This window comes from Haliotis cracherodii, unplaced genomic scaffold (genome assembly GCF_022045235.1).
Source record: "Haliotis cracherodii isolate W230 unplaced genomic scaffold, xgHalCrac1.p SCAF_4, whole genome shotgun sequence".
NCBI classification, from domain to species: Eukaryota; Metazoa; Mollusca; class Gastropoda; order Lepetellida; family Haliotidae; genus Haliotis; species Haliotis cracherodii.
In genome coordinates, this window is record NW_027266297.1 from 41,791,187 (window position 1) to 41,818,324 (window position 27,138).

Genomic DNA, 27,138 nt, shown 5'->3' on the forward strand with positions numbered 1-27,138 from the left:
TACAGATAAGGACGTGACCACCGAGACGATCACACCTACAGATAAGGACGTGACCACCCAGACGATCACCGCTACAGATAAGGACGTGACCACCGAGACGATCACGGCTAAAGATAGGGACGTGACCACCGAGACGATAACGGCTACAAATAAGGACGTGACCACCGACATGATCACAGCTACAGATAGGGATGTGACCACCGAGACGATCACACCTACAGATAAGGATGTGACCACCGAGACGATAACGGCTACAGATAAGGACGTGACCACCGAGACGATCACCGCTACAGATAAGGATGTGACCACCGAGACGATCACGGCTAAAGATAGGGACGTGACCACCGAGACGATCACAGCTACAGATATGGATGTGACCACCGAGACGATCACAGCTACAGATAAGGACGTGACATCCGAGACGATCACGGCTTCAGATTGGGACGTGACCACCGAGACGATCACGGCTAAAGATAAGGACGTGACCACCGAGACGATAACGGCTACAGATAAGGACGTGACCACCGAGACGATCACTGCTACAGATAAGGATGTGACCACCGAGACGATCACGGCTAAAGATAGGGACGTGACCACCGAGACGATCACAGCTACAGATATGGATGTGACCACCGAGACGATCACAGCTACAGATAAGGACGTGACATCCGAGACGATCACGGCTTCAGATGGGGACGTGACCACCGAGACGATCACGGCTAAAGATAAGGACGTGACCACTGAGAGGATCACGGCTAAACATAGGGACGTGACCACCGAGATGATAACGTCTTCAGATAAGGACATGACCACCGAGACGATAACGGCTAAAGATTGGGACGTGACCACCGAGACGATAACAGCTACAGATAAGGACGTGACCACCCAGACGATCACCGCTACAGATAAGGACGTGACCACCGAGACGATCACACCTACAGATAAGGACGTGACCACCCAGACGATCACCGCTACAGATAAGGACGTGACCACCGAGACGATCACGGCTAAAGATAGGGACGTGACCACCGAGACGATAACGGCTACAAATAAGGACGTGACCACCGACATGATCACAGCTACAGATAGGGATGTGACCACCGAGACGATCACACCTACAGATAAGGATGTGACCACCGAGAGGATCACACCTACAGATAAGGACGTGACCACCGAGACGATCACAGCTACAGATAAGGACGTGACCACCCAGACGATCACGGCTACATATAAGCACATGACCATCAATGCGATCGGGGCTACAGACATTGGCCCGACCACCGAGACGATCACAGCTACAGATAAGGACGTGACCACCGAGATCATCACAGCTACAGATAAGGACGTGACCACCAAGACGATCACACCTACAGATAAGGATGTGAAAGGATCGCGGCTAAAGATAGGGACGTGACCACCGAGACGATCACGGCTACAGATAAGGACGTGACCACCCAGACGATCACGGCTAAAGATAGGGATGTGACCACTCAGACGATCACAGCTACAGATAGGGACGTGACCACCGAGACGATCACAGCTACAGATAAGGACGTGACCACCGAGACGATCAGAGCTACAGATAAGGATGTGACCACCCAGACGATCACGGCTAAAGATAAGGACGTTGCCACCCAGACGATCACGGCTACAGCTATGATACAGATGTGACCACCGAGACGATCACGGCTACAGATAAGGACATGACCACCCAGACGATAACGGCTAAAGATTGGGACGTGACCACCGAGACGATAACAGCTACAGATAAGGACGTGACCACCGAGACGATCACCGCTACAGATAAGGACGTGACCACCGAGACGATCACACCTACAGATAGGGACGTGACCACCCAGACGATCACCGCTACAGATAAGGACGTGACCACCGAGACGATCACGGCTAAAGATAGGGACGTGACCACCGAGACGATAACGGCTACAGATAAGGACGTGACCACCGACATGATCACAGCTACAGATAGGGATGTGACCACCGAGACGATCACACCTACAGATAAGGATGTGACCACCGAGAGGATCACACCTACAGATAAGGACGTGACCACCGAGACGATCACAGCTACAGATAAGGACGTGACCACCCAGACGATCACGGCTACATATAAGCACATGACCATCAATGCGATCGGGGCTACAGACATGGGCGCGACCACCGAGACGATCACAGCTACAGATAAGGACGTGACCACCGAGACGATCACTGCTACAGATAAGGATGTGACCACCGAGACGATCACGGCTAAAGATAGGGACGTGACCACCGAGACGATCACAGCTACAGATATGGATGTGACCACCGAGACGATCACAGCTACAGATAAGGACGTGACATCCGAGACGATCACGGCTTCAGATTGGGACGTGACCACCGAGACGATCACGGCTAAAGATAAGGACGTGACCACCGAGACGATAACGGCTACAGATAAGGACGTGACCACCGAGACGATCACTGCTACAGATAAGGATGTGACCACCGAGACGATCACGGCTAAAGATAGGGACGTGACCACCGAGACGATCACAGCTACAGATATGGATGTGACCACCGAGACGATCACAGCTACAGATAAGGACGTGACATCCGAGACGATCACGGCTTCAGATGGGGACGTGACCACCGAGACGATCACGGCTAAAGATAAGGACGTGACCACCGAGAGGATCACGGCTAAACATAGGGACGTGACCACCGAGATGATAACGTCTTCAGATAAGGACATGACCACCGAGACGATAACGGCTAAAGATTGGGACGTGACCACCGAGACGATAACAGCTACAGATAAGGACGTGACCACCCAGACGATCACCGCTACAGATAAGGACGTGACCACCGAGACGATCACACCTACAGATAAGGACGTGACCACCCAGACGATCACCGCTACAGATAAGGACGTGACCACCGAGACGATCACGGCTAAAGATAGGGACGTGACCACCGAGACGATAACGGCTACAAATAAGGACGTGACCACCGACATGATCACAGCTACAGATAGGGATGTGACCACCGAGACGATCACACCTACAGATAAGGATGTGACCACCGAGACGATCACACCTACAGATAAGGACGTGACCACCGAGACGATCACAGCTACAGATAAGGACGTGACCACCCAGACGATCACGGCTACATATAAGCACATGACCATCAATGCGATCGGGGCTACAGACATTGGCCCGACCACCGAGACGATCACAGCTACAGATAAGGACGTGACCACCGAGATCATCACGGCTACAGATAAGGACGTGACCACCAAGACGATCACACCTACAGATAAGGATGTGAAAGGATCGCGGCTAAAGATAGGGACGTGACCACCGAGACGATAACGGCTACAGATAAGGACGTGACCACCCAGACGATCACGGCTAAAGATAGGGATGTGACCACTCAGACGATCACAGCTACAGATAGGGACGTGACCACCGAGACGATCACAGCTACAGATAAGGACGTGACCACCGAGACGATCAGAGCTACAGATAAGGATGTGACCACCCAGACGATCACGGCTAAAGATAAGGACGTTGCCACCCAGACGATCACGGCTACAGCTATGATACAGATGTGACCACCGAGACGATCACGGCTACAGATAAGGACATGACCACCGAGACGATAACGGCTAAAGATTGGGACGTGACCACCGAGACGATAACAGCTACAGATAAGGACGTGACCACCGAGACGATCACCGCTACAGATAAGGACGTGACCACCGAGACGATCACACCTACAGATAGGGACGTGACCACCCAGACGATCACCGCTACAGATAAGGACGTGACCACCGAGACGATCACGGCTAAAGATAGGGACGTGATCACCGAGACGATAACGGCTACAGATAAGGACGTGACCACCGACATGATCACAGCTACAGATAGGGATGTGACCACCGAGACGATCACACCTACAGATAAGGATGTGACCACCGAGAGGATCACACCTACAGATAAGGACGTGACCACCGAGACGATCACAGCTACAGATAAGGACGTGACCACCCAGACGATCACGGCTACATATAAGCACATGACCATCAATGCGATCGGGGCTACAGACATGGGCGCGACCACCGAGACGATCACAGCTACAGATAAGGATGTGACCACCCAGACGATCACGGCTACAGATAAGGACGTGGCCACCCAGACGATCACGGCTACAGCTATGATACAGATGTGACCACCGAGACGATCACGGCTACAGATAAGGACGTGTCCACCGAGACGATCACGGCTACAGCTATGATACAGATGTGACCACCGAGACGATCACGGCTACAGATATGGACGTGTCAAACGAGAAGATCACGGCTACAGAAAAGGACGTGACCACCGAGACGATCACGGCTACAACTACGATACAGATGTGACCACCGAGACGATCACGGCTACAGCTATGATACAGATGTGACCACCGAGACGATCACGGCTACAGCTATGATACAGATGTGACCACCGGGACGATCACGGCTACAGCTATGATACAGATGTGACCACCGAGACGATCACGGCTACAGCTATGATACAGATGTGTCCACCGAGACGATCACGGCTACAGCTATGATACAGATGTGACCACAGAGACGATAACGGCTACAGCTATGATACAGATGTGACCACCGAGACGATCACGGCTACAGCTATGATAAGGACGTGTTTGGGTGAATTACCAGATGACGAGGGACACCAGCTGCATCGTGACCTCATTTAGGGCGTCGAAGAAATCCTTCATTGCCTTGGCCTTCTCCCCCAGCCTGCCGACGATGATGCCGAAGAAAATGGAGAAAGTGACGACACCGAGCACGTTCATGCCACTCGTCTTCCCCACCTCTGGTATGTACGTCTTGGCTGCAGAAGAACGGGAGAATTTATACAGAGCAGCGACATGACATCACAGGGGGGAAGAGGACAACGTGTGTCGAGGAACGTGAAGATTATTGAAGAACACACAATTAGAGGTTGGTGTGTTGTTTAACGCCGCACTCAGTAATATTCCAGCTATATGACGGCGGTCTGTAAATAATCGAGTCTGGACCAGACAATCCAGTAATTGACATCATGAGCATCAATCTACGCACTAAAATATCGAGTCCGGACCAGACAGTCGGGTGATTGACATCATGAGCATCAATCTACGCACTTGACATGCATAATCCGAGTCAGTGAGACTGACCACACGACCCCGTTAGTCGCCTCTTACCAGCATACCTAGAAATATAATTGGGGTGATCCGGGATTCGAACCCACGATCATTGGTTTCTGGCGTGCCCAAATGACGCAACTCTGCACAGCGAATTGCGGCGCCTTCGACTTCTGGGCCATCCCATCTTTTTTTTTATAGAAGAAGAACAAGTCAATTAAAGCAGGACTGAAACGATCTTATGAAAGAAGATAACATTATATACAGGAAGGTGTGGGGATTATGCAGAGCAATGACAAGATACTCCAGATGAATAACATAAGCATGTTACAAAAAGTGGGACTACGGGAACCCAATCTACCCCAAATCCCCACGGAAGGGACACCTACGTGCTGGTGTTGTGGTAGTGTTGGACGTCGTCATTTCCGTCGTTGTATTTGTAGACATGGTTGAGTTCATTATCGCCGTTGTCATTGTGGACATGGTTGAGTTCATTATCGCCGTTGTTGTCATCGTCTCCTCCTCGTAGTATATTTCCTTTTGTTCGGTCACGGGCTGCAAGAAACATTCACGCATGTCCGGGAATGAGCGGCTAGTCTAGAGTGAGTCAGTGGGATGGGGTGGTTTTGCGTCGCTTTGAGCAATACTCAAGATAGGAGTGAATGTTTTTTTCAACATGATTCATGTCATATTAAGCAATATTGGACATATATCGGCCTGTACATGATAAAGCCTGGGTCAGGCAAACCAGTGATTGAAAGCATGAGCAACAATCCTCCCACCAAACGAGGCTGTTCTAGAGTCCGCCCACCCGAGTATAGCTGCCTCTTCCGGCTGGCAGAGGAACCGGGGAGTCGCTTATGCATGAAATCCTGGAAGGGACATTGTCGCATGCATTGTCTCCCTTATAAAAACAAGCAAAAAGTATCCAAATCTACAAAAGTGGGACAAAATGACATTTTGGCAATTTATCGCATTTTCACGTTGTCGCACTTTGAATAATCTTTTTTATTGTCTCCCTACAGGAAAATTAAATTATTTCATTATAAATGTAAAACCTTGAAACGTAAATTCTCCCTACCTAACACACGGGGACGGTTCACCACCCCTTGTATTTGCGACTTAAAAAGTAGTTTCGTGTTTGCAAAATCTTAAAAAATATAAACAAATGTAACAAAGAATATTTAGGGTCACGAAAATTCTGAATCATACATATAGATATGATTATATACAAAATCAACTTAAACCAAAAATATTATTGAATACTACGAGACCGTTGTTGGAAGCGAAAGAATACATGTTGGTCAAGTAACAAAAAATGGCGCTTTGCAAAACGAACAGTCTCGATTGACGAGTTAAATGATAAAATGCAGTTCATAACGAAACATTTTCAAGAGAATAACAAACGGTATGAAGCGATATTAACTCCACAAATGATCATCTGTCATTACTTTGTCTTATCAATGTGGAACTAACGTAAAAGAGACGCCAACAGTTTGTGTACGGGCAAGACACTTACAAAAAGGGAGACAATTTGAGGGGATGTATGACAATAGTTCCGGAAAAGTGTTCTGTTCACTGCAGTGATGTGAGGTGAGGTGAAATTGGGTTTAACGTCGCGTCCAAGATTATTGCACTTATATAGCGACGTGCATGCACGTGTGAATGGCTGCTTGTACTAGTCCGGACTGATGCCCATATAGTGCTAGCTCACTGAGATACCATGCTGCAGTACGCAATGACATGAATGCCCCCCTCAGACACAGTATACTGACTCCGAGCCGACCAGTCCGTGTTTTAGCCCCTTAATGCCGAGCCAGACAGGGTAACAACAAGTACCACCTTTTAACGTCTTTTGGTATGACGCGGCCGGGGATCGAACCCCGGACCTTCGCTCTCCTGGCGGACGCTCTACCACTAGACCACGGAGGCGGTCTCACTGCAGTGAAATATCAAGTGTCATGCTCACTGCAATAAAAAAATCACTTTTCTCAACTTCGGAGTAGAATAATTGGAGTATATGTGTGGAGTAAACAATAACATTTGATATTAATAACACATTTCTTTCTTGGACGACACGTTATTTTACTAACATCGAGTTCTTTTGGCACAAAACTGTTAATCCTGTGAATGGTAATACTGGTGTTATTGTTTGTATGACTTGTTTTAAATTCATCGGTATGTTTGCGTATCACCTGCGAAGCATCAATGTTACCTTCAGGAAGGCGATTTCGATTAAGTTGTCCGGGAAGCATTGTCTGAAATAAACAAAAATACAATTGAACGATTTGAGAAACCAAAGCTAAATATGATTAAGTATATAGTGTTAGGTCAAGTACCCATTTGGTTTTCTTTACAAAAATGCAAGTGTATAAACTGCTAGTCAAAAGAAATTAAGCACCCATGTTTGATGGTGGCTAAAAATGAAAATGGTTCGGTAGGTATGTATATCGTTGGGTAGCATAGTTGTGGTTTGGGCTTAAGTTTACAGTGGTTTGGCGACTGTTTTCAGCCTAGTAACGTTTTAATCACGTTTGTCTTTTTTGGGCCAAATCCAATTTTCAAGTGTATACCTTCTTTTGCCCGGCAGTTTACAACATCACAGCGATGATTAGAAGTTTAATATTTCATTATTTTTTACTCTGTAAATAAGCTGAAATACGACGGTTAGGGGAAACATTAAAACCTTCAAGGTATCGTCATGAAACATTTTATACATATAGAGTAAGTTTTTGGTCATGGATTTAGAAAGTTTTTCTCCGGAGCTCGTCGGTTATTTGAGGAAGCTTCAATAGTTGTGTTTTACATGGTGTGAAATCATGTAATACCGCTATGTAATTCAACTTCAATCGAGACATAACATAAAATAAGGTTAGTCCTTAACTACGTAATATATCATGTCGAGTGAATATATGTTTGTTCTGTTTGGTATTGAACGCTAAACTGCGCAATATTCCAACTATATAATGTCAGCCTGTATATACTCGAGTCTGGACCAGACAGACCAATGATTGATATTATGCGCAGCCACCCACGCCGTCAGTTTATGGTGAAACTCAACCAACCACGTGACCTGCAACAAGGAGATGCAGCCGGGGACCAATCGTAACCCGGAAGACCCACGTGGGTAGCATGTCTCTATAGGGCTGATAAAGTAAAGGTCAAGGTCACCAGGGATTTTAACCCTGTGTACGGATCAGTATCCATTTCTGCTCATCAGATTGCAAGGCATTCGTGACATCCTGTCACGCTGTTCCCTCGTGTTAAAGATACAGCATACATTACCTGTTGCGGGGTTTGTTTGGCTGACCTCTAACCTCAGCCACAGTTTACAATTTTAGAACTCATAACTTATCAGATATTAAGACATGGAGACGTCTATTAGGCATTAATTTGTGTCTTACTTCCAGTAAAAGTTCCCGTCAATCATATAAGAGATCTTGGATTGTTTTGTTTGTTTTGGTCTGGAAGAGAATTGGCTATTTTGCCATTATTGTACATAACAGATCATCGATATCGCCAATTGGGATACCTACTTATTGCCTAAATATCTTATCCATCTTATTAACTCCATCAATGTTGTAACATCAACATTTACCAAAGAAAGGATAACTCATCTTGGTGGTGGCAATAATGAACTGAACACATGTCATGCTTAAATCTGAACCTCATGACTCTGGTGACTCAAGGACGTCTCATAAAGTGCCATTGACTATTTTGTATGTGCCAACAGTCCATAGAGCTTAATCATTAAAGAATGATGTTATTCAACTGTTATATACGTATACACAGACATGAACTGTCGGCCCGACACGTATTCGTGTTTGTCATGTATGGACACGCCTGTGTGTATTATGAGAAACTGTGTCATGTCCACAAGAATTCACGTACGTATCAATACATGCTTTAACACTGGTAGGTAGTAATGAATAAATGTATTATGCTACTATGAAAGGTTTATCAGTGGTGCTCTTGGTAAGGAGAGGCGAGGGGCTATTCAGGACATTAGTGGCATTAATAACTGCGTCACCCGGGGCAAAGGGAGTTAAATGACGCCCTTTTGTTTAGGAACCTTTGGAGTGATGGATTGTTATAAGCAGGATATGATTTCAGCCACTTTTTCAAAATTGTAATGCTGTTCTCGGAAAGTTCGGCTGAGCTTTCAGAATGGGCTGAAATTATATTTAACCTGATACAAAAATACTTCCTCACACAAATGATTGTTTTTGAATGCCAGCCCATCTCGCGCATATGAAATACATTTTGAGTATGATTAAATCGTTCGTATGGGTAGGTAATGGGTAAATGTCCGCTAAGACAGAGCCAGAGTGAAAGATAGTGTCTTTGATATTGTTATGTCGGTGACACACAGTTGAGTGCATGTTGCTTAATGTGTGGTCTTCAACAAGACAGTACGTGTCCGTGTGCATGTGTGTGTGTGTGAGTGCGTGCGTGCGTGCGTGCGTGCGTGCGTGTGTGCATGTGTGCAGAGAGAGACCTGGTCTGCCCAGGAATCAAGATACTGAGAACAGCATTGGGTACTGGAAACCTGTTCTGTCCGGGAATCAAGATGGTGAGACAAGCATTGGGTACTGGAGATCTGTTCTGTCCGGGAATCAAGATGGTGAGACAAGCATTGGGTAGTGGAGACCTGTTCTGCCCGGGAATCAAGATGGTGAGACAAGCATTGGGTAGTGGAGACCTGTTCTGCCCAGGAATCAAGATGGTGAGACAAGCATTGGGTAGTGGAGACCTATTCTGCCCGGGAATCAAGATGGTGAGACAAGCATTGGGTAGTGGAGACCTGTTCTGCCCAGGAATCAAGATGGTGAGACAAGCATTGGGTACTGGAGACCTGTTCTGCCCAGGAATCAAGATGGTGAGACAAGCATTGGGTACTGGAGACCTGTTTTGTCCGGGAATCAAGATGGTGAGACAAGCATTGGGTACTAGAGACCTGTTTTGTCCGGGAATCAAGATGGTGAGACAAGCATTGGGTACTGGAGACCTGTTCTGTCCGGGAATCAACATGAGACAAGCACTGGGTACTGGAGACCTGTTCTGTCCGGGAATCAACATGAGACAAGCAGTGGGTACTGGAGACCTGTTCTGTCCGGGAATCAACGTCACAGGTCTCCAGTACCCACTGCTTGTCTCATTGAGACAAGCAGTGGGTACTGGAGACCTGTTCTGCCCAGGAATCAAGATGATGAGACAAGCCTGGTGTACTGGAGACCTATTATGTCGAGAGTTTTACTTAAGGTATAAATTACTGTACGTCAAACGTTCCTTGCCCCGTTTCACAAAGTGATCTCAGTGCTAAGACTATCGTTATCCAATGCTGATGTGAGGGAGTTACGATCGTTAAGATCGCTTTGTGGAAGGGGGCTCTTATCAATTCCGATGGCAACTCCTTCCGTCCCAGAACAGAAACCTAGTGGCGAAAACAGTTTGTTTCATGCAAACATGTTTCTGAATACAAACATGTCAAATAAAAGGAGGAATGATTCTGATCGTATCGCGTATATGTTACACCACCCCACAGAACAGTGTGTACATTACGCCAGGGCTTTTCAATCTGACACCTGTTTATGTATCCGTGTTTCGCATACATCGGCATTGAAGTAAGGTGAGATCGTGACGGGGGGCAATATGACTTATAATAACCAAACTACTGTCCTAGATCGCCTTATAAGTGTAAGGTATGGAATCCCAGAAAGGACATTTCGTGTTGTCATAATGTCGCGTTTTTACCCTATCGTAAGAAAAATATATGATTCAAAACGCGACAACTGCACAAATGTCGCGATATTGCGCTTTGGTTAAATTTGTCACTGATTACTTGGTTTTGTAACAGCGACAATGGCCCTCCTAGGATTCCATAGTAAAGAAAATACAAGCGAATGACACTGCGCGGGTTAACTACCGATAAAATAATGAATACATTATTTATTCTGTTCTAGTGGTTTCCACCAAACACAACCTTGATAGAGTACTCAGTTGCTGCAGCCACGTTCAGACATGAAAATCAGACAAATAACTACAGTCATTCATGAGTACTTACTCGTCCTTAGAAAACATTGTTACTGGTTTGTAACACAATGGTTTGTGGTGGTTACAAAGACACAATTTATTTTGTTGATTTGGTTATGCTGTTAAGTTGCTTTGGGAAAAATTATTCAAATTAACTGGTTGATTTTGAAAGAGTGACTCAGATTAACTAGTTCTTTTAGAAAGTGTGACTCAAATTAACTTTTGAAAGAGATACTCAAGTTAAGTAGTTGTTTTAGCAAGAAGACGCAAATGAATTAATTGTTTTGCAAACGATGACTCAGTTGAAGTCGTTGTTTTGGAAAGGATGACGCAAATGTATTTATACCTCCGGGTTTTTATGACTCAATTGAATGAAATGTTATACACCGGGTGACACGGCCTACTTTGGTGACTCTAGGTACATACGCACGTCTTATTGTAAATATTATGTAACATACTTCACCCAGAAACTGTTTGTAACGACGCTTTGATTGGTCGGATGAAAGGTCTTTTTTGACGTGACCCGTAATGGGATGTCCTCAGATCTTTGTTTAGCTTCAGCGAGAACTTAGATCTGATTTTAATGAGATTGCATAAGTATAGTAACTGTAGCCGTGTTATGATCGCTTTACCACTGTCGAAACTCATTTTATTAGTACAAATTTACGGAAGTCGTAAGGTTAAGGTTGTTTTACCACGTTCGTAACTGCGACATATTAGTGCAGGGTTACGTTAGTAGCCGCGTTATGATCGCTTTACCACTGTCGAAACACCTTTTATTAGTACAGATTTACAGATCGCGTTCTGATTGCATTATGGTCCTCACGTCTCAGCCCCGCTGTAGCCAAGACACCGCCATTGTCCATACCTCCGTCAACACAAACACAAAGAATAGTCAGACCGTCAACAGAGCGCATAGATATCAAATATACAGTTTTATGATCGTCCCTGGCACCGCGTTGTACATGGACAGAACGCGCTTCCTTTGTATGCCGTATGCCGCACTACTTGGCCTGAAGTTGTATTGATGGGCACCCAAGCCAGGGGACTCGGTCTATGGTATCATCTGGCAAACAGACAGTGGGTGACCTCGTCCTCATGGGTGGCATCTCCATCTCATTGAGAAACTTATGAAACTCGTTTTATCTGATATATATTTCGAGACATGCCAACCCTCCCCCCAGTGGTGAGAGGGAGCCGGGTCCTGTCTTAAACTAGCTTTCCTGCCCTCGAGCGCTTGCGTTCCTCGCCTGCGGTCGCTAGGAGGCCACGAGGTGGCAAAGGGCAGGGTACCTCTCTTTCTTGAAAACCATAACAAATGTTTCAGGAAGTCATTGGTGTGAAAACGTATTATATATATATTATATATATATTATATTTTCATAATATATTTGTGTTCTACTTTTATATTACATAAATATTAAAACTGAAATGTGCCATATTCTCATTCCTGATTCTGGCGGTACCACATGCAAATTACGATTTGTTTTACCTTCAGTTTCACACGTGTTCGCTTTATGACAATATAGGTACTTGCATCAATAGGTAGGTATGCCACAAAATTTCTTTGCGCCTTGTTGATCATCTGGATCAAAGTTATCTCGTATATATGCTGGTTTGGGGATGGGGACGTGTGGATTAGGATGGCAATGATACAGAGACAAGTGGTCAAGGTTGAGAGTTATCAACTGCAAATTAATCGCTTGCGAATATAATGAGTTGTTTTAAAGGTAATACAGGCTCCGCCTGACTGCGGTTGTGTTGACTCTCCATGTAGCAACAAACAAGGGACTATGTGAATACCTTGTTGTACTCCAACAGAAGTCCGAATTATCGTTGCGTCACACAGTCTTTGCTGAAAGGGACATTCTACACTGATTGCATCTGTTAACGCTTTGAAAAACGCGCACATTGAGACATTAGCAAATAGCCCTTAAATTGTTTTTACACAGCATGGTTTATTTGTAATCTGGTAATTAACATCAAAGAGCTTGTAAGCCATTCGTGAAAAAACACAGTATTTTTTTGTTTCACGTTTCGATTGCATTTTCTACATGATCGGTAACTGACAACTCTCAGTTCAAGTTCAGTTCAGTTTATTTTCTGCGAAAACGCACCAACGTTGGTACGAGAGTAGGTATATATACAACATACAATATGATTGTATTCAATGAAGATCAAGACGATAACATGCTGAAGTGATTTAGACACTTTAACGTAATAATGTATTCAAATGTACAGTGAATCTGGACAGATGTTTCAAAGTGGATATAATTTAGGTGATAATGTTTAGCGTAATTTACACAAAATTATTTGGCCAGAAATTCATAATGAAGTCGTTGTTGGAGAAGAGCTTCACGCCTCAAGGGAAAAGTGAACAGCGTAGTGTGTAGACCCGGTCTTCTCTCAGTTTCAAACGTTCACACGGATAGATGTGTTACACGGGTAGAATTGAGACATACTGTGCATAAGGTTTTTAGAGTTATGTCCCCTGCTAGCTTCACTAGGCACTGATTTTATGTTACAATTTCTTCTTTGCATGCACTTTATAACAATATTTTCTTTAAAAATGAAATCTGTTCCCTCCATTAAATAAAATAAGAACAAGACGCTACTTCAGTAAGGGCTGAACGCTGATGTGAGATTGACATCCATCTTTCGTCACACCGAGTCAGCTAACTAATTAATTATAGTGATGACAAAAACCGCAGTTTGAAAGAGAAGCAAACCTAAGTTTATTGTTTAGCTGTTATTTACCTCGACTACACAATTTTAACTCTCAATATTTCAACCACTGCATGGATGCATGGTTTATTGGGAGAATACGTAAAAAGCATAAAACAATATCCTCTCTCCAGTGTAGGTGAGTTGGATTTAAAGCCGCTTTTAACAGTATTCCAGTGATGCACGCCTTAGACCTCCACCACTTAGGTGAAACCCACGAGCATGGGTATGGTGCTGACAAACCTAGAAACATAATCGGGGCGAACCGGGATCCGAGCCCACAATCATAGGTTTCTGGCGTGCCCAAGGGACGCAACTCTTCACAGCGAATTGTGGCGCCTTATATGTTTACTTCACTCTATATTCGCCATAAAACCACTGGCGCCCAAAGTGCGTGTTTTGAATTGCCAGGACCTCTACAAAAATTGATCTGCATTCACATTAAGTAGGTCGTTGTGAGAGACAGGAACGCTGGGTTGCTTCGCTCCACTGTTGGTGACCTAGAAGGAGTTGTTATACAGTATATATGCCTACATGCAAAACAAATATCGAGGTGTATTAATAGCCCTTTGTCACGCCTCGTTGCCTTCATATTTAGAGTTGTTTCACTCGGTGACATGTATGGCTTGCTTTAAATCCTACATCTCTATACTTCAAACAGAACGTGTTATTGTGTTAATGTGTTACATTTTGTTCAGACTCGTCAGTGAGAGGGTTCTAGAAGAATGTATCGAGACTCCTTGCAAGACTGTTATCGCTAAGTTTGGTTCAGGCCAAAACATTGTAAGCTTACAACTACTTCTGAACATATGGCGTCATTCGTACTTTATGTCTTTAATGGACACGTTCTGTTCACGTGACGAAGACAGATTTACTTCCCCTAAAGAATGCATAACAAGGTAGTCATCGATCGTTTCCCGAAGGCTGAAAGACCTAAAGTAACATGTGACCTAACAACGTCATAATGGAATTCCCGTTTTGCACAAGCCAACAGTGTTATAACCACCGGTTAGGACTAAGTGTTAAACCCAATGATGCTAAGAAACAGCATGAGAATGTAAGCCTCATTGTGGGAAATGCAGCGATTGGAATGAGCGCTCGATGTTTACCTTTCATCTATGGTAGGAAGATGAGAGAGCGAAATGCCGATGCCGATGCGACGTTAAATATTATCTCACTCACTGTAAGCCACGTTGTAACGCCAGATGCAGCCGCATATGGTATAACATGAAGAATTGTTATTTTCTGTTTTTAGAGAAGTTAGGCAAACAGTTGGATATGGTGGCAAAAGCAAACGGGTATATAAGATTGACGACTGTCGCCAGATTGTGTTGTGTCACGTGATAGTTTCAATATGGAGTCTTTTCGGTGCTGGCAGAGGTCTGAAACAAGCATTGTGATACAAATGTCTGCCAAGTCGCGACTGTTGCCAACATACCGTCAATCATTAATCGTAAGATCCAATCCGTACGTCATCGGTTTTGGCTCTGTTGAAATGTGGGGACACATGTCTGAGCGCAGATCATTTTGACTAGCTTGTACAAGACACAAACAAAGCTTTGGTTGATACAATAAGACAGAAAACCACGAGAGGATTGGAACCCATTTTGGTCCAGTGCGTTATGCGTATAAAGCAATACAGGAGCAAGTGGGGTTTTCATGGAGGTTTATTTATTTTGAACGTCCAAAAATCACTTTTCCTTATTTCGGAAACCTATAAAATGTCGCTTAATCAACATGAAATCGAAATCTTCGTGACATTCCGATTCTTGCTAAACAAGAATTTGAATGATTTGGATTGCGATTGAAAAGATAGAATGAGCTGGAGCTTTGATTGTTTTACTTTGACTTTTTGACAATTCAAAAGTAAAGGTGTTTCTCCTCTCGTTCAATTCTTAGAATAGGTTAGACTAGGTCTTCAGCAACCCATGCTTGTCGTTAGAGGCGGCTAACGGGATTGCGTGGATCGATGCTCATGATATCATTCACTGGATTGTCTTGTCCATACTTGAATATTTACAGATCGCCGTCATATAACATGAATACTGCTGGATGTAGCGTTAAACAACAAACAAACAAACTTTGAGACCAAAGTCGGTGTTCGCATTTTTGTGGGGAAATGCAAGCCATCGTCTCTCCTGACCTTGACCTTTTGCCATATTGGCTTATCGTAAAAACACGGGGAAGACACAAGGCTCAATAGTATCAATATTTGTCTGATGGTTAAGGCACGATACGGTAACTTGATGACGGCCTGCCGTCCACACATAAGGTCATCGTCTTGAACACAGTGTTCGAAATAAGCGCCTGCCCGTACGCCCGTGGCATTTGGAGCACGAGTCGGGCCCGTAGTTTCAAATTTGTCCTTAAGGCCTGCATTAAATTTACGTGTCGATGTATTTGTCACTAAGCTACAGTTGTTTTAAATTGGGGCCTGAACAGTTTAGTAAGGGCCTGCAGCATTTAAAGTTCTTTGTGTCCTGCGTGGCAGCCTGACAATTTGAACTCGGATACAGAATATGCGTGAATATGATCAAATATAATCATTACATCTTTAAATATTTTTATACATATGGTCATTGTTTTACTTTGACAATTCAAAAGTAAAGGCGTTTCCTGCATGACAGCCTGACAATTTGAACTTTAATACAGAATATGCGTTTTATTTCAAAAACACTGCTTGGACAAGGTCAGTCTTTGCAAGAGGGGCGTGTGCAGCCAAATCAGGCTCTGGAGTTCTGGTTTAGTCTTTCATACAAAATGGCTTCTGCATATTACTTTGTATCTTGACTAAGGATTGAATCACCTCTTTCAGAGCACAGGAGAGATAACCATCTACAAACGTTTTTAGAAACATTATACATGTATATTATAACCCAAGAGGTATTGCTATGAAACCCATTTCAAAACAAATGAAGCTTAAATTAACATTTAGCTAAAATTACATTTAAAAAGTACAGGAATATTTCAATGTAACTTTATCCTTCGAACAACTCACATGTACGAGTTGGCACAGATCCCCTTTTTAACCGATGAAATTGAATTGTCAAAAAGGTTGAAAGCTGTACGTATTCTGCCGAGGAATAAAGTGGGGGTTGGCAATTTGATATGTGGGTGATGGGGTGTTGTGCAAAACAATAATTTGTTCAAGTTAATATTGGAACAAAATAATTTGGCAAAACAAAATATAAATTATTGTTCACTGGACACGCTCAATGTGCTGAACTTTATTTTTCTCCTCCTTTCACAGAACAAATATGTATGTCTTGGAGCAGTGACCTTTAATAGCTGCTAATTTGTTCCAACCAAAATCGTTCATTGAACTTAAAAATCAATTTAGTGATATAAATTAATCATTTTATGTCATCTGAAACTCCATTTAATGATATCACTGAACACCTGAGACAGTTATTTATATCCCAGATTCCATTTTAAGATATCACTTATTCGAATTCTTGATCTCAATAACGCATTATGTAGAAACCGGCGCTTTATTTACTATTGCAGAATATTTTTCAATAATAGCGGATAGTTTACACAGCAACAACATATGCTTTTAAACGGGTGCACATTAGTGTGTTTTTTTTCTGTTTCAACAACACGATATAACAAGCACTTGCAATGACACTGAATGTCTACCATGACAGACTCCTCATGAAACATCACAATGGCCGCCGACTGTGGCAGCCTCGCTCTGGTCAACACGAGCGACACCTAGTGTTTGATAAAGGCGTTGCATAAATGCTGTTCGTTGGGTTACGAATAGCAACCATTATTCGTCATGCCTTCTGCGGACCCGTTAAAAACATTGTTTTGAAATTCTTTGAATGCTGTTTGGATCTCTTGGTGTCAAAGTTTCCACAATTGTGTTCTGGTCAATAATGCGACACAAAGTTACCGTTAGCGAAGAGAATCGGTTGAAACTGGAATTTGTCGCAGGAAAACGCAATTGACTCAGGACTTTAAAACAGAATCAGTGGGATGCCGAGAAAATGAATGTCCCATTGTAATGTTAATTCACATATCACGATCTAATGTATTTTTTCGCATTTTGGTTGTCGTCTTTCACAACCAAATACGGTCGCCTGAGAGAACAAATGAACGGGTTAATTTCGTTCCTAAACGAATTGTTCATTGCAATATAAATATGCTTTTTGGAACAGGATATTGTTTATGGTTCGGCTGCTCTATTTATCATCTGGGTAAAACAGCCGTTTAGATAAATAACATTTCTTACAAATACGTTAAACAGAAAAGATGACGTCATGTAACATCTCGAAAGTTCATTATTTCAGGTAAGGGAATGTTCGACAGTGGTTACATTTTGAAACGTTATGTTAAAGGACTCCAAAGAGTTTGATAAAAGTGAGGTGGTTACCTTACATCGATTTCACAAGGTGCGCATTAAAATGGGCTTCACGTATTGACGTTTTGAAAATCGACCCTCAATGTAGTGTAAAACGATCGAGCAATGGGCTGCGTCATAACCCGATCATCTTTGGTAAGTAAACTACCGGACAAATGAAATTATCCTCTCATGTTATGATGGTGGCTAAATTGAAACAAATAAGAATTGGTTATTCGAAGGTGTCGTATATGCTATGGGTATTTGTATACTTTCTTTTTGCCTTACAGTTTTGTTTTTGTTTGTTTGTTTGTTTAATGCCTAAGGCAGCACTATTCGAATTATATCACAGTTGAATGTTTAAGCTCGTGTCTGATTCAGGCAAAGTAGTGGTTGATGGCATGATCGACGTATGCTTCAACTCAATCAATCACGTCACACCTGACCACCGTGATATTGCTGGAATATTGCTAAAAGCGGCGTAAAACCATACTCACTCACTCACTCACTCATACTCACACCTGACCACCCAATCCACATTTTAGCTAGCTCTAACTACAAGAGTGGGGTACTGGGGAACCTATTTAGAATCGGATCCCCCACGGGCGACCAAGATTCTTGTAAGACGCTTTGCAAATAAACTTTCTATTTATTCTAGGGATAATGTGTCTGCTTGTTGAAACTTGACTATACATTTAAGTGCGTCGCATAGACTGGCTTATCATTTTACACTGCAAGCAAATGTAAAATAAACATTTAACTATTTTAAGCCTGGCTAGCTCGAGACAGAGAGACATTGAATTTGTGAGACGGTATGCAAATCGTATACGTCATACTGAGTAACAAATTTACCAATGACCTTTATCATTTATACACAGCCACCCTTTCTGGTTTATATGTGTTAAACAGAGATTTGCAAAGTTTCACACAGCGAATTGGCGTTTAACACAGGTAGTGTTATGAATTTTTATCAGTGAAAAAAAGGCATGACCACATAAACTGGTTCTGAGTATCTACGCCCTCTTTGTGAAGTTTAGAGACGGAGTCCCTTCACGATCTGTTCAGATAAATATATTTTGGAGATTACAATTTGGTTTAACGCTCGATATTTTCTCACTGCCAATAGTAACCAATCTCTCAGCTTTTACTTATAATGTAGACATGAAATGAAAGAAATACAACTTAAAATATATAAGGGAAGTGGATCGTGCACGTTTAAACATTGTTGTAAGTGAAATGTATTAAATGACCATTCTCGACCATTCTCTACAGTCGACCGTCAACCATTCTCATTACAGTTGACCGTCAACCATGCTCTTTTCAGTCGACCGTCAACCACGCTCTACAGTCGACCGTCAACCATTCTCTACAGGCGACCGTCAACCATGCTCTACAGTCCACCGTCAGCCAGACTCTCAAAATAGAACAAAAGTGTCATATTCGTTGAAACCAGAACAAAATCAAAATTATCTTTAGGCATAAGCGTTGATGAGTCGATGTAACTGACACGAGTGTATGAATCGAGTTAAACGCCGCTTGAAATTGTCACCGTCGCAATATGGCTGGAATATTCACGTTAAAAACACTTGCTAAACTCACTTTAACGCTGCTCTAACATTGTTCCAGTAATATTAACGTACGCAACTCTACTCCAGCTACATTTTACGGTGGCATGTAAATAATCGAGTCTGGGTCAGGCGAACCGATGGCTGAAAGTATGAGCATCGATCCACACCGTCGTGGTTCGGTGATATGCAATCAGTAAGGTCAGACACTGAAAGCACCCAATAACTTTAGTCGATACTTGCTATATGCTCGGGAATCTCAAAGGGGAATATTGTCCGATATTGAACTGGTGCGTTGATCTGTCCGCACTCGTGTCATTTCCGGACAAGCGAATCTCGGCTTGCAGATTTCGGAAAGGGGCGAGCCTTATAGCTGTTAATTTATGCTACCATCAATCAAAACACGCATTTCTGGGAAACACATTGGTCTGAACAAAATTATTACTGTCGTTGTTGTTACAGTCTTCTCAGTTAAATAATTCCTTTTGAATGGACCTGGCCACATGGCAGCAGTATTACCAATGCGTCGTTAAATTTTAACTCGCTCATTCTAACAGGCGTATCGGCCGTACGGTGTATCTCCCATATAGGTGACTCACATAATAATCTGACAGTTAACATATAGGATATTAATTTCTTTTTTATGATTTAAACTTCAAACGCCTTCGGGACAAATGCCAATCTTACACTGCATGAATAAATATATTTTACCTTCTGTTTCCAATTCCAGCCTCTGTTTCCTATTTCAACTATTTCAGGAAACTCCTAGAAGCCATCAACATCAAAAGACACCAACCAGCCATCAACATAGATCAAGGTTATACCATCCCAGCGCCTACCATGAGACCTTCAATTCTATTCTGAACAGTTATTTAGCCATCACTTTTTCCTGACCAGCTGAAAACATCACCTACACTGTATAGTTTTCCCCACTTCAGTTATTTAATAGAGTCGGGAAGTGTATGTTGTTTTATGCCTCACCGTAAATATTTATGTAAATATATAAGACAGTATTATAAGTACCGGCTTCCAATTAAATTGTCCATGTTCAGTCACTATATTGTTGTACTGACTCATGCCTTGTTAATCTCAATATGTATATCAATCAGGCTTTATACTTCAACCTTAACTGTTGTGTTAACATCAATCGATCACCATTCAACGTCAATCTGTCATCATTCAAGCTTGTATAAACATCAATTATTATGTCTTTAAACTTCCTATTTCACATTACTGTACATCACTCGCTTGATAACGGTGTTAGTATCGACACCGAAACACTTGCATTGTAACGGTGTTAGTATTTACATTGAAACACTTGCAGGATAACGGTGTTAGTATTGACACCGAAACACTTGCATGGTAACGGTGTTAGTATCAAACAACCGTCTTCTAAATATCACTTAAAGAAGTTATTCAACATGTTTCTCTTTTCACATCTGCTTACTTTTTTTAACATCTGTTTTCTATTTCTCTTTTCAATATACTTTACTATTTCAACATATCTTTACTATTTGATCCTATGTTTACTCCCGTTTATTGAGAATCGTTCTTCACCCTATTTCCCAGTATGCAAAACCGGCATGATATATTTAAATGCTCAGTCTGTCGATGTAAGCTGATAAGGTGTTCTTCGTTTCTTGTAAAAAGTTTTGGTGTCATCTTATCCTAATAAAATATCATATATCAAACCGCGACTACTCAAGACGTCCTTCATGTGGCGTGAAGGCTTTCTCCTGCCTGTGTCGCCTTGACTCTCATGGTTCAGCTTTCTTTACTCTCAGGCGCCGGGTTTTCATAACTACGACAGATCACGACGCGATGATGTCACAGAAAACATTAAATAACCTTTAAAAGCAATATGGATAGTAATCTAAAAAAACTAAGTAAGACAAACAGTGTATTTGTAATGAAATTGTGTAGGTTTATTGTCATACGGTAATGTGTATAGAAGATATACAGGAGTTCCAAAATAAATACATTGGGGTCACTCGTAAGCTCATGTAATGTATGTTGGTCGAAAAAACACACGAACAAATGAAACTGACTTAAATCCACATTGTCACAAATACCAAAGCAATAGTTTCTTGCGTCTGAAGAGGGGGTAGGGGGTGGGGGGGTTGCTAATTGACCCACCGTCAGACATCACACTACAGGATTTACACCTAGGTGCTTCCCGAGGCCAGAAAACAGCGACATTTACTTAGGTGCGTCGCCAAACCTCAAACAAAAAATGTTAAAGTTAAGCTCTCCTCTCTCAACGTGCTGTCCATACAAACTGACAATGGCATTCCTTCCACGAGGTCCCGTCAGGAGAAATGACCAGGTCATATACCTGTAGGGACAGTTGCGTCTCTGTGCTACTGGGGATTCCGCAATCGGCGAGTGAGTTCAAGTGTGAATCGGGTTTAACGCCACAGTATTTCACTTCTGTCATATTTCAATATACACGTATGTGTGTATACTCGATAATGCAGGGGCCATCAAAGCCCCGATTATGATGAGTGTGTGAGTTAAATTCAAATCTTAGCGCTCGCTACTGCTACACCAAAAGTATCTCATTACAGGTCACGTCAGAACGACCTTTCGCGAACTTTGACCGACCAATGAAACGACTAACAGGAAGTCGACATTTGCCAATCAGAAAGTAGTTTACGCAACTCGTCCTTTAAAGCTAATAATTGTGCCCGATGAACCCTTAATTCAGGAATACGAACTAGAAGACGCGCCCAGCCGAGAGTTGCACTTCAATCTATCAACTACTCCGGCCTTGACAAGAAATAAGTGTCCGAAATCAGCGCAAACAGGTTTTTTCTGCATGTGCTGTGAAAATCATGAGAAATGGTACACCATGCTGAAACGGTAAAAAAAAATTATGTTCGTTAAGAAACTTCTAAGCTCAGCAAAATCCGTATAAACTTTGCTCTTATCAGAAAATAACAATTAGGGGTGGTGGTGCCCTGATTGTTGACTGAAGTCTGAAATTGTATCGTTTTTTTAGTTTTGCTAGCGATAAGACATATGTAGCCTTCTTCTCAAGTGATACGATTTTGCATATCATTTGAGTGGATAAGTAGCAGACACTCATATACATATGTTTAAAATAAGGGGTCAAGGGTATGGTTTGCTCAACACACGCAATAGTAAGAGAGTGAATGAGTGAGTGTGCACATGTATTCAAGGCACGTGACACCGTCACCGCCCTCCCTGTATAATTTGGGTGCCACTGGCCTCCCTGTTTAGTTTGAGTGTACATTCAATCGGGTCTACCAAAAGACGTTAAAAAGATGGTACTTGCTGTTTCCCTGTCTGGCGCTCTACATTAAGGGGCTAAAACAAGAACTGGTCGGCTCGGAGACAGTATACTGTGTCTAATTGGGGTATTCATGTTAAACTGCGGCATGGCATCTCAGTGAGCTAGCACTATAAATCGGCATCAGTCCGGAGTAGTACAAGCAGCCACAGCCACACACGTGCATGCACGTCGCTATATAATGTAAGTGCAATAATCTTGGAAGCGCCGTTAAACCCCATTTCACCTCACCTCAATCGGGTCTACTCGGGATACATGTATTTGACCGAACGATGATAATTATACTAGGGGACGTAACACTTTTAATATAAATTGCCTTCTGGTAACTTACTTAATCGAAGTTTTTCATATACTGTTTATAGCACGAATTTAAATAAATTGCAATATTTATGGATTATTGCGAAATCATAAAGTAAAATGCGTCGATAAAAAGTGTGCTGAAAAGTTTGAAAGTATTTTGATCTAAATATGAGCCCTAAAAGCAACAGGTGGTGGGACCCCGAGAGTGGTATCAATATAACCAGGCACTATAGAAGACACATACATTCTCGGACATAACAACAGAGTATAATCAAGCCGGATGAAATATTATCAACAACGTGAACAACACATACATAAATCACCACCAAGAAAGAAACGGACAGGTCATTGCCACGGGACTACAGATTGTCTACTGCTCATAAACCAGGGAGCAACAGAAACACTCTTCAGTTGATTTTATTTTTATTATATGTTTGATTGTCAGTTGAGAATATCTTAAGTTAGCGATATTTTATCTTAAAAAGGAACTATACTGGCGCTTAGTCAGCACTCAAAGAATACTTCTACATATTTTTGGTTTTGTTTGTTGTTTGCATGTAGTCTTATGTTTCATAATATAGTTTGATTTAAAACTTTTAAATGTTAAAATACATAATTTGCATGATACACAACTGCTGATGGGTATCTTAGACATCATAGCTCTGAAATTAATATATTTGGATTTTTTTCGGTACAAATGTACATTTCAAACACGTGAAGGGTTACATGGTTGCAAATTCGTTTCTAATCCCAGTCTTCATTGAAATTAAGGGAAAATTTGTCCAGGTGTACGAAGTGTGAAAATCTAGAAATAATTTTCATCTTCTAATTTTGATACTATTATGTTAAGTGTGGACAAATAGGCTTCAAACAATTAGCTTGCCTCCACAATAATGGCATTTCTCATTTACTGAATAAAAGACTGGACGTCAGTGTAAGCACCAGGTTCATAGTAAAAGTAACTGTTTGCGTTAGTTGTGTTCGGGGTTAACATAAAGTTACATATAGTAAGGTAAAACATTCTGAAGATGACTTCAATGAAGACCACCATACACGTACAGCGCGCAAGTCATTTAAATGTGGATCTAACGTTAAGATCGTCACATATTGTTTTCTCAGCTTGAATTTTGAAGTTGCTGTTTGTTCCAGGAAGAGTGAAGATCTATAAGAAGATTTCGGGAGGCAAATGAAGTCATCAAACAAACGACCTGTACACTGAGACCTCATTATGCGATCTTTGGGTAATCATACAATATGTTTGCCCACATTTAACACCTAACGAACAGTACAAACTAATATTACGACATGGCGGAGTTTGCTAAACACAGACAACCTACGAGAACAAACTGATCCTAGCTAAGACTAGACTGGTGAAACTCTTGACATGGACTTACACATCACCTCGGTTTTGTATAGAGGTCCGTGACTAGTCGAACGCTAAACTCGCTTTGTGTCATGACGCCATACTTTTGCGGTCCTAGACATTCGTACGCCATTGTGGTTAAGATCGTAAAACGGAGTATATATAGCAATCCCTGACACAGACATTAAAGGTACCTAGTTTATCGAAATGCACTTTCAATGAGTGACTGAGTGGTTATTGTTTTACGACGTATTTTAGCACTGTTCCCGCAATATCACGGCGATGACATCTTATATACATATTTCATACAGCAGCCATTGAATGTGTAAGCTGTTATTTGCCGCTGAAATGTATCTTGTTAAGAAACATCTTGCATTTTCAGATTAGTTTATAAGTGAGTGAGTTGGGTTAACGCCGCTTTTAACAGTATTCCAGTTATATCACGGCGTGTTAGTTTAATGTGGGAGGAAAGCCCGAAGTGATGCAGGTCTCAGACGTTTACCACTTCGGTGAAACCCACGAGCACGGGTATGGTGCTGACAAACATAGAAACAGAATCGGGGCGAACCGGGATTCGAACCCACAATCATAAGTTTCTGGCGTGCCCAAGGGACACAACTCTGCACAGCGAATCGCGGCGCCTTAGACAACTGGGCCACCCGTGCCCCCAGTTTATAAGTGATATCAATGAATAACTGGAGACGTATCCAGACGCCACAACAGTAGCTGGATTACATGACACGCGACATGTACATTACACATACATAACATGCCATGACCATGCCTTCGTGGCATGACTAGAATTTCAGTAAAGTCATAGAAATGCATACAAATGAAAGGCATAAACAATAAATTCCAGTGAATGTGTATCTTACCTGAGGAGGTCAAGGAAGGTGTCGGCGGTGTTGACTATTTTTGACGAACCAGATCTCTTTGCATCTCCCCCCTTGTAACCAGGCCCGATGCTGACAACGAGGATGATGCCGAGCACGACGGCGGCGAAGGTGGTGGTGAGGTAGTAGGCCACGGCCAGACCCCCCATCTTGCCAGACGATCTAGTGTCCAGGGAGGCAAGTCCAGAGATGAGACTGGACACGATGAGAGGAAGGATCAACATCTTTAGCATGTTCATCAGTAAGTCTCCGGGGAACTTGAGGTACATCAACTGTCGGTAATCAAACTTTGGTTCCACGGTCCGCAGCGCTGCCCCGATCCCCACTCCAAGACATAAAGCCAGGATCAGAAGGAATATCAAGAGATTCTTCCTGAAGATGCGCAAAATCCTTCTCCCCATTGAGGGAGGGGGTTCCACAACCTCGGCTGTTTGGATGTCTACGAACGCTGGGGAGAACTTCCCCTTCTCACCGTTGATTTTACTGTCTTCCATTTTGGAGTTGTGAAGTCTAATATTTAATATGATTTGTGTCTGATTTTCTAACAGTAAATAAATTTCAGGTTTAGCTTGACCTGAATCTCGGTTCTCCTTCCGTGGATCGGAACTGTTCCCCGAGTTAAGTCCGTTTGACAAGAGGCGAGCAAGTGGAGTGACAACCGTCAACAGTCACAGGTAACCCCTGGGTAAAGCCGTTACCTGGTGAAACCAACCAATCGACAGTAAGGGTTTCTAATGTATGTCGCTCTACACGCAAGGAAACATCATGGCCACATTTTATTGGCCCTCGGCTTGGATTGTTAAGTCTGAAGCAAATATTGCCCCTGTCGAGAACAAGCACAAGGGCTTGCAAATGTAAATAGTGTTCGATAGGCTGACCACGCCGGCTTCAAGGCAGAGGAGGATTCAAAGTGCGAAGCTGTAAACAATAATCCATCATTATAATTTAATATCTCCTTTTCTACATTCCGATAAGGAATGACCTGTCATATAAAGGGAAATATGACCTACCTATACTGATGGAAATGAATAAGGGAACACTTAGGTTTAGACACAGTAAAATGATATGCAATCATGGGTTGCCAGCCTCGTCTACCAAACACGCTTTGACACGGCGTAAGACTTCTGGAATATTGCTAGACGTGCCGTAAAACTATAATCATTCATTTACATTACCTCACAATGTACATATGAATAAGAATAAATATAAAGAGAGTGTATTGCATGCACTAGATCACAGCGACATATTGTACTGCGTTGAAATTGCTTTTTGTGTGGGTTAGCGTTCACGACTATTATTGCGCACTCAAGCTTGTTATATACTTTTGATGATGTCTTAACAGACAACTTTAAGTGCATGTTTTAATATGCCTCTGGCTAGTATTGAGCAAAATGTACATTAATGTTTCACTG

The 27,138-nt window shown here is 42.6% G+C and overlaps 1 protein-coding gene across 1 annotated transcript in view; it reads right to left on the reverse strand.

Moving 5' to 3' along the window:
* LOC139478504 (excitatory amino acid transporter 1-like) overlaps positions 1-26,529 on the reverse strand; it is a 33,761-nt gene extending 7,232 nt beyond the window's left edge. The window contains exons 1-4 of the mRNA XM_071260994.1: positions 25,709-26,529; positions 7,406-7,448; positions 5,580-5,745; positions 4,721-4,898 (exon numbers count right to left, since the gene is read on the reverse strand). Coding sequence (XP_071117095.1) covers positions 4,721-4,898; positions 5,580-5,745; positions 7,406-7,448; positions 25,709-26,220 — 899 coding nt within the window. The 5' untranslated portion in view covers positions 26,221-26,529. The remainder of the gene's footprint in view (positions 1-4,720; positions 4,899-5,579; positions 5,746-7,405; positions 7,449-25,708) is intronic.
* Positions 26,530-27,138: the final 609 nt, after the last annotated feature.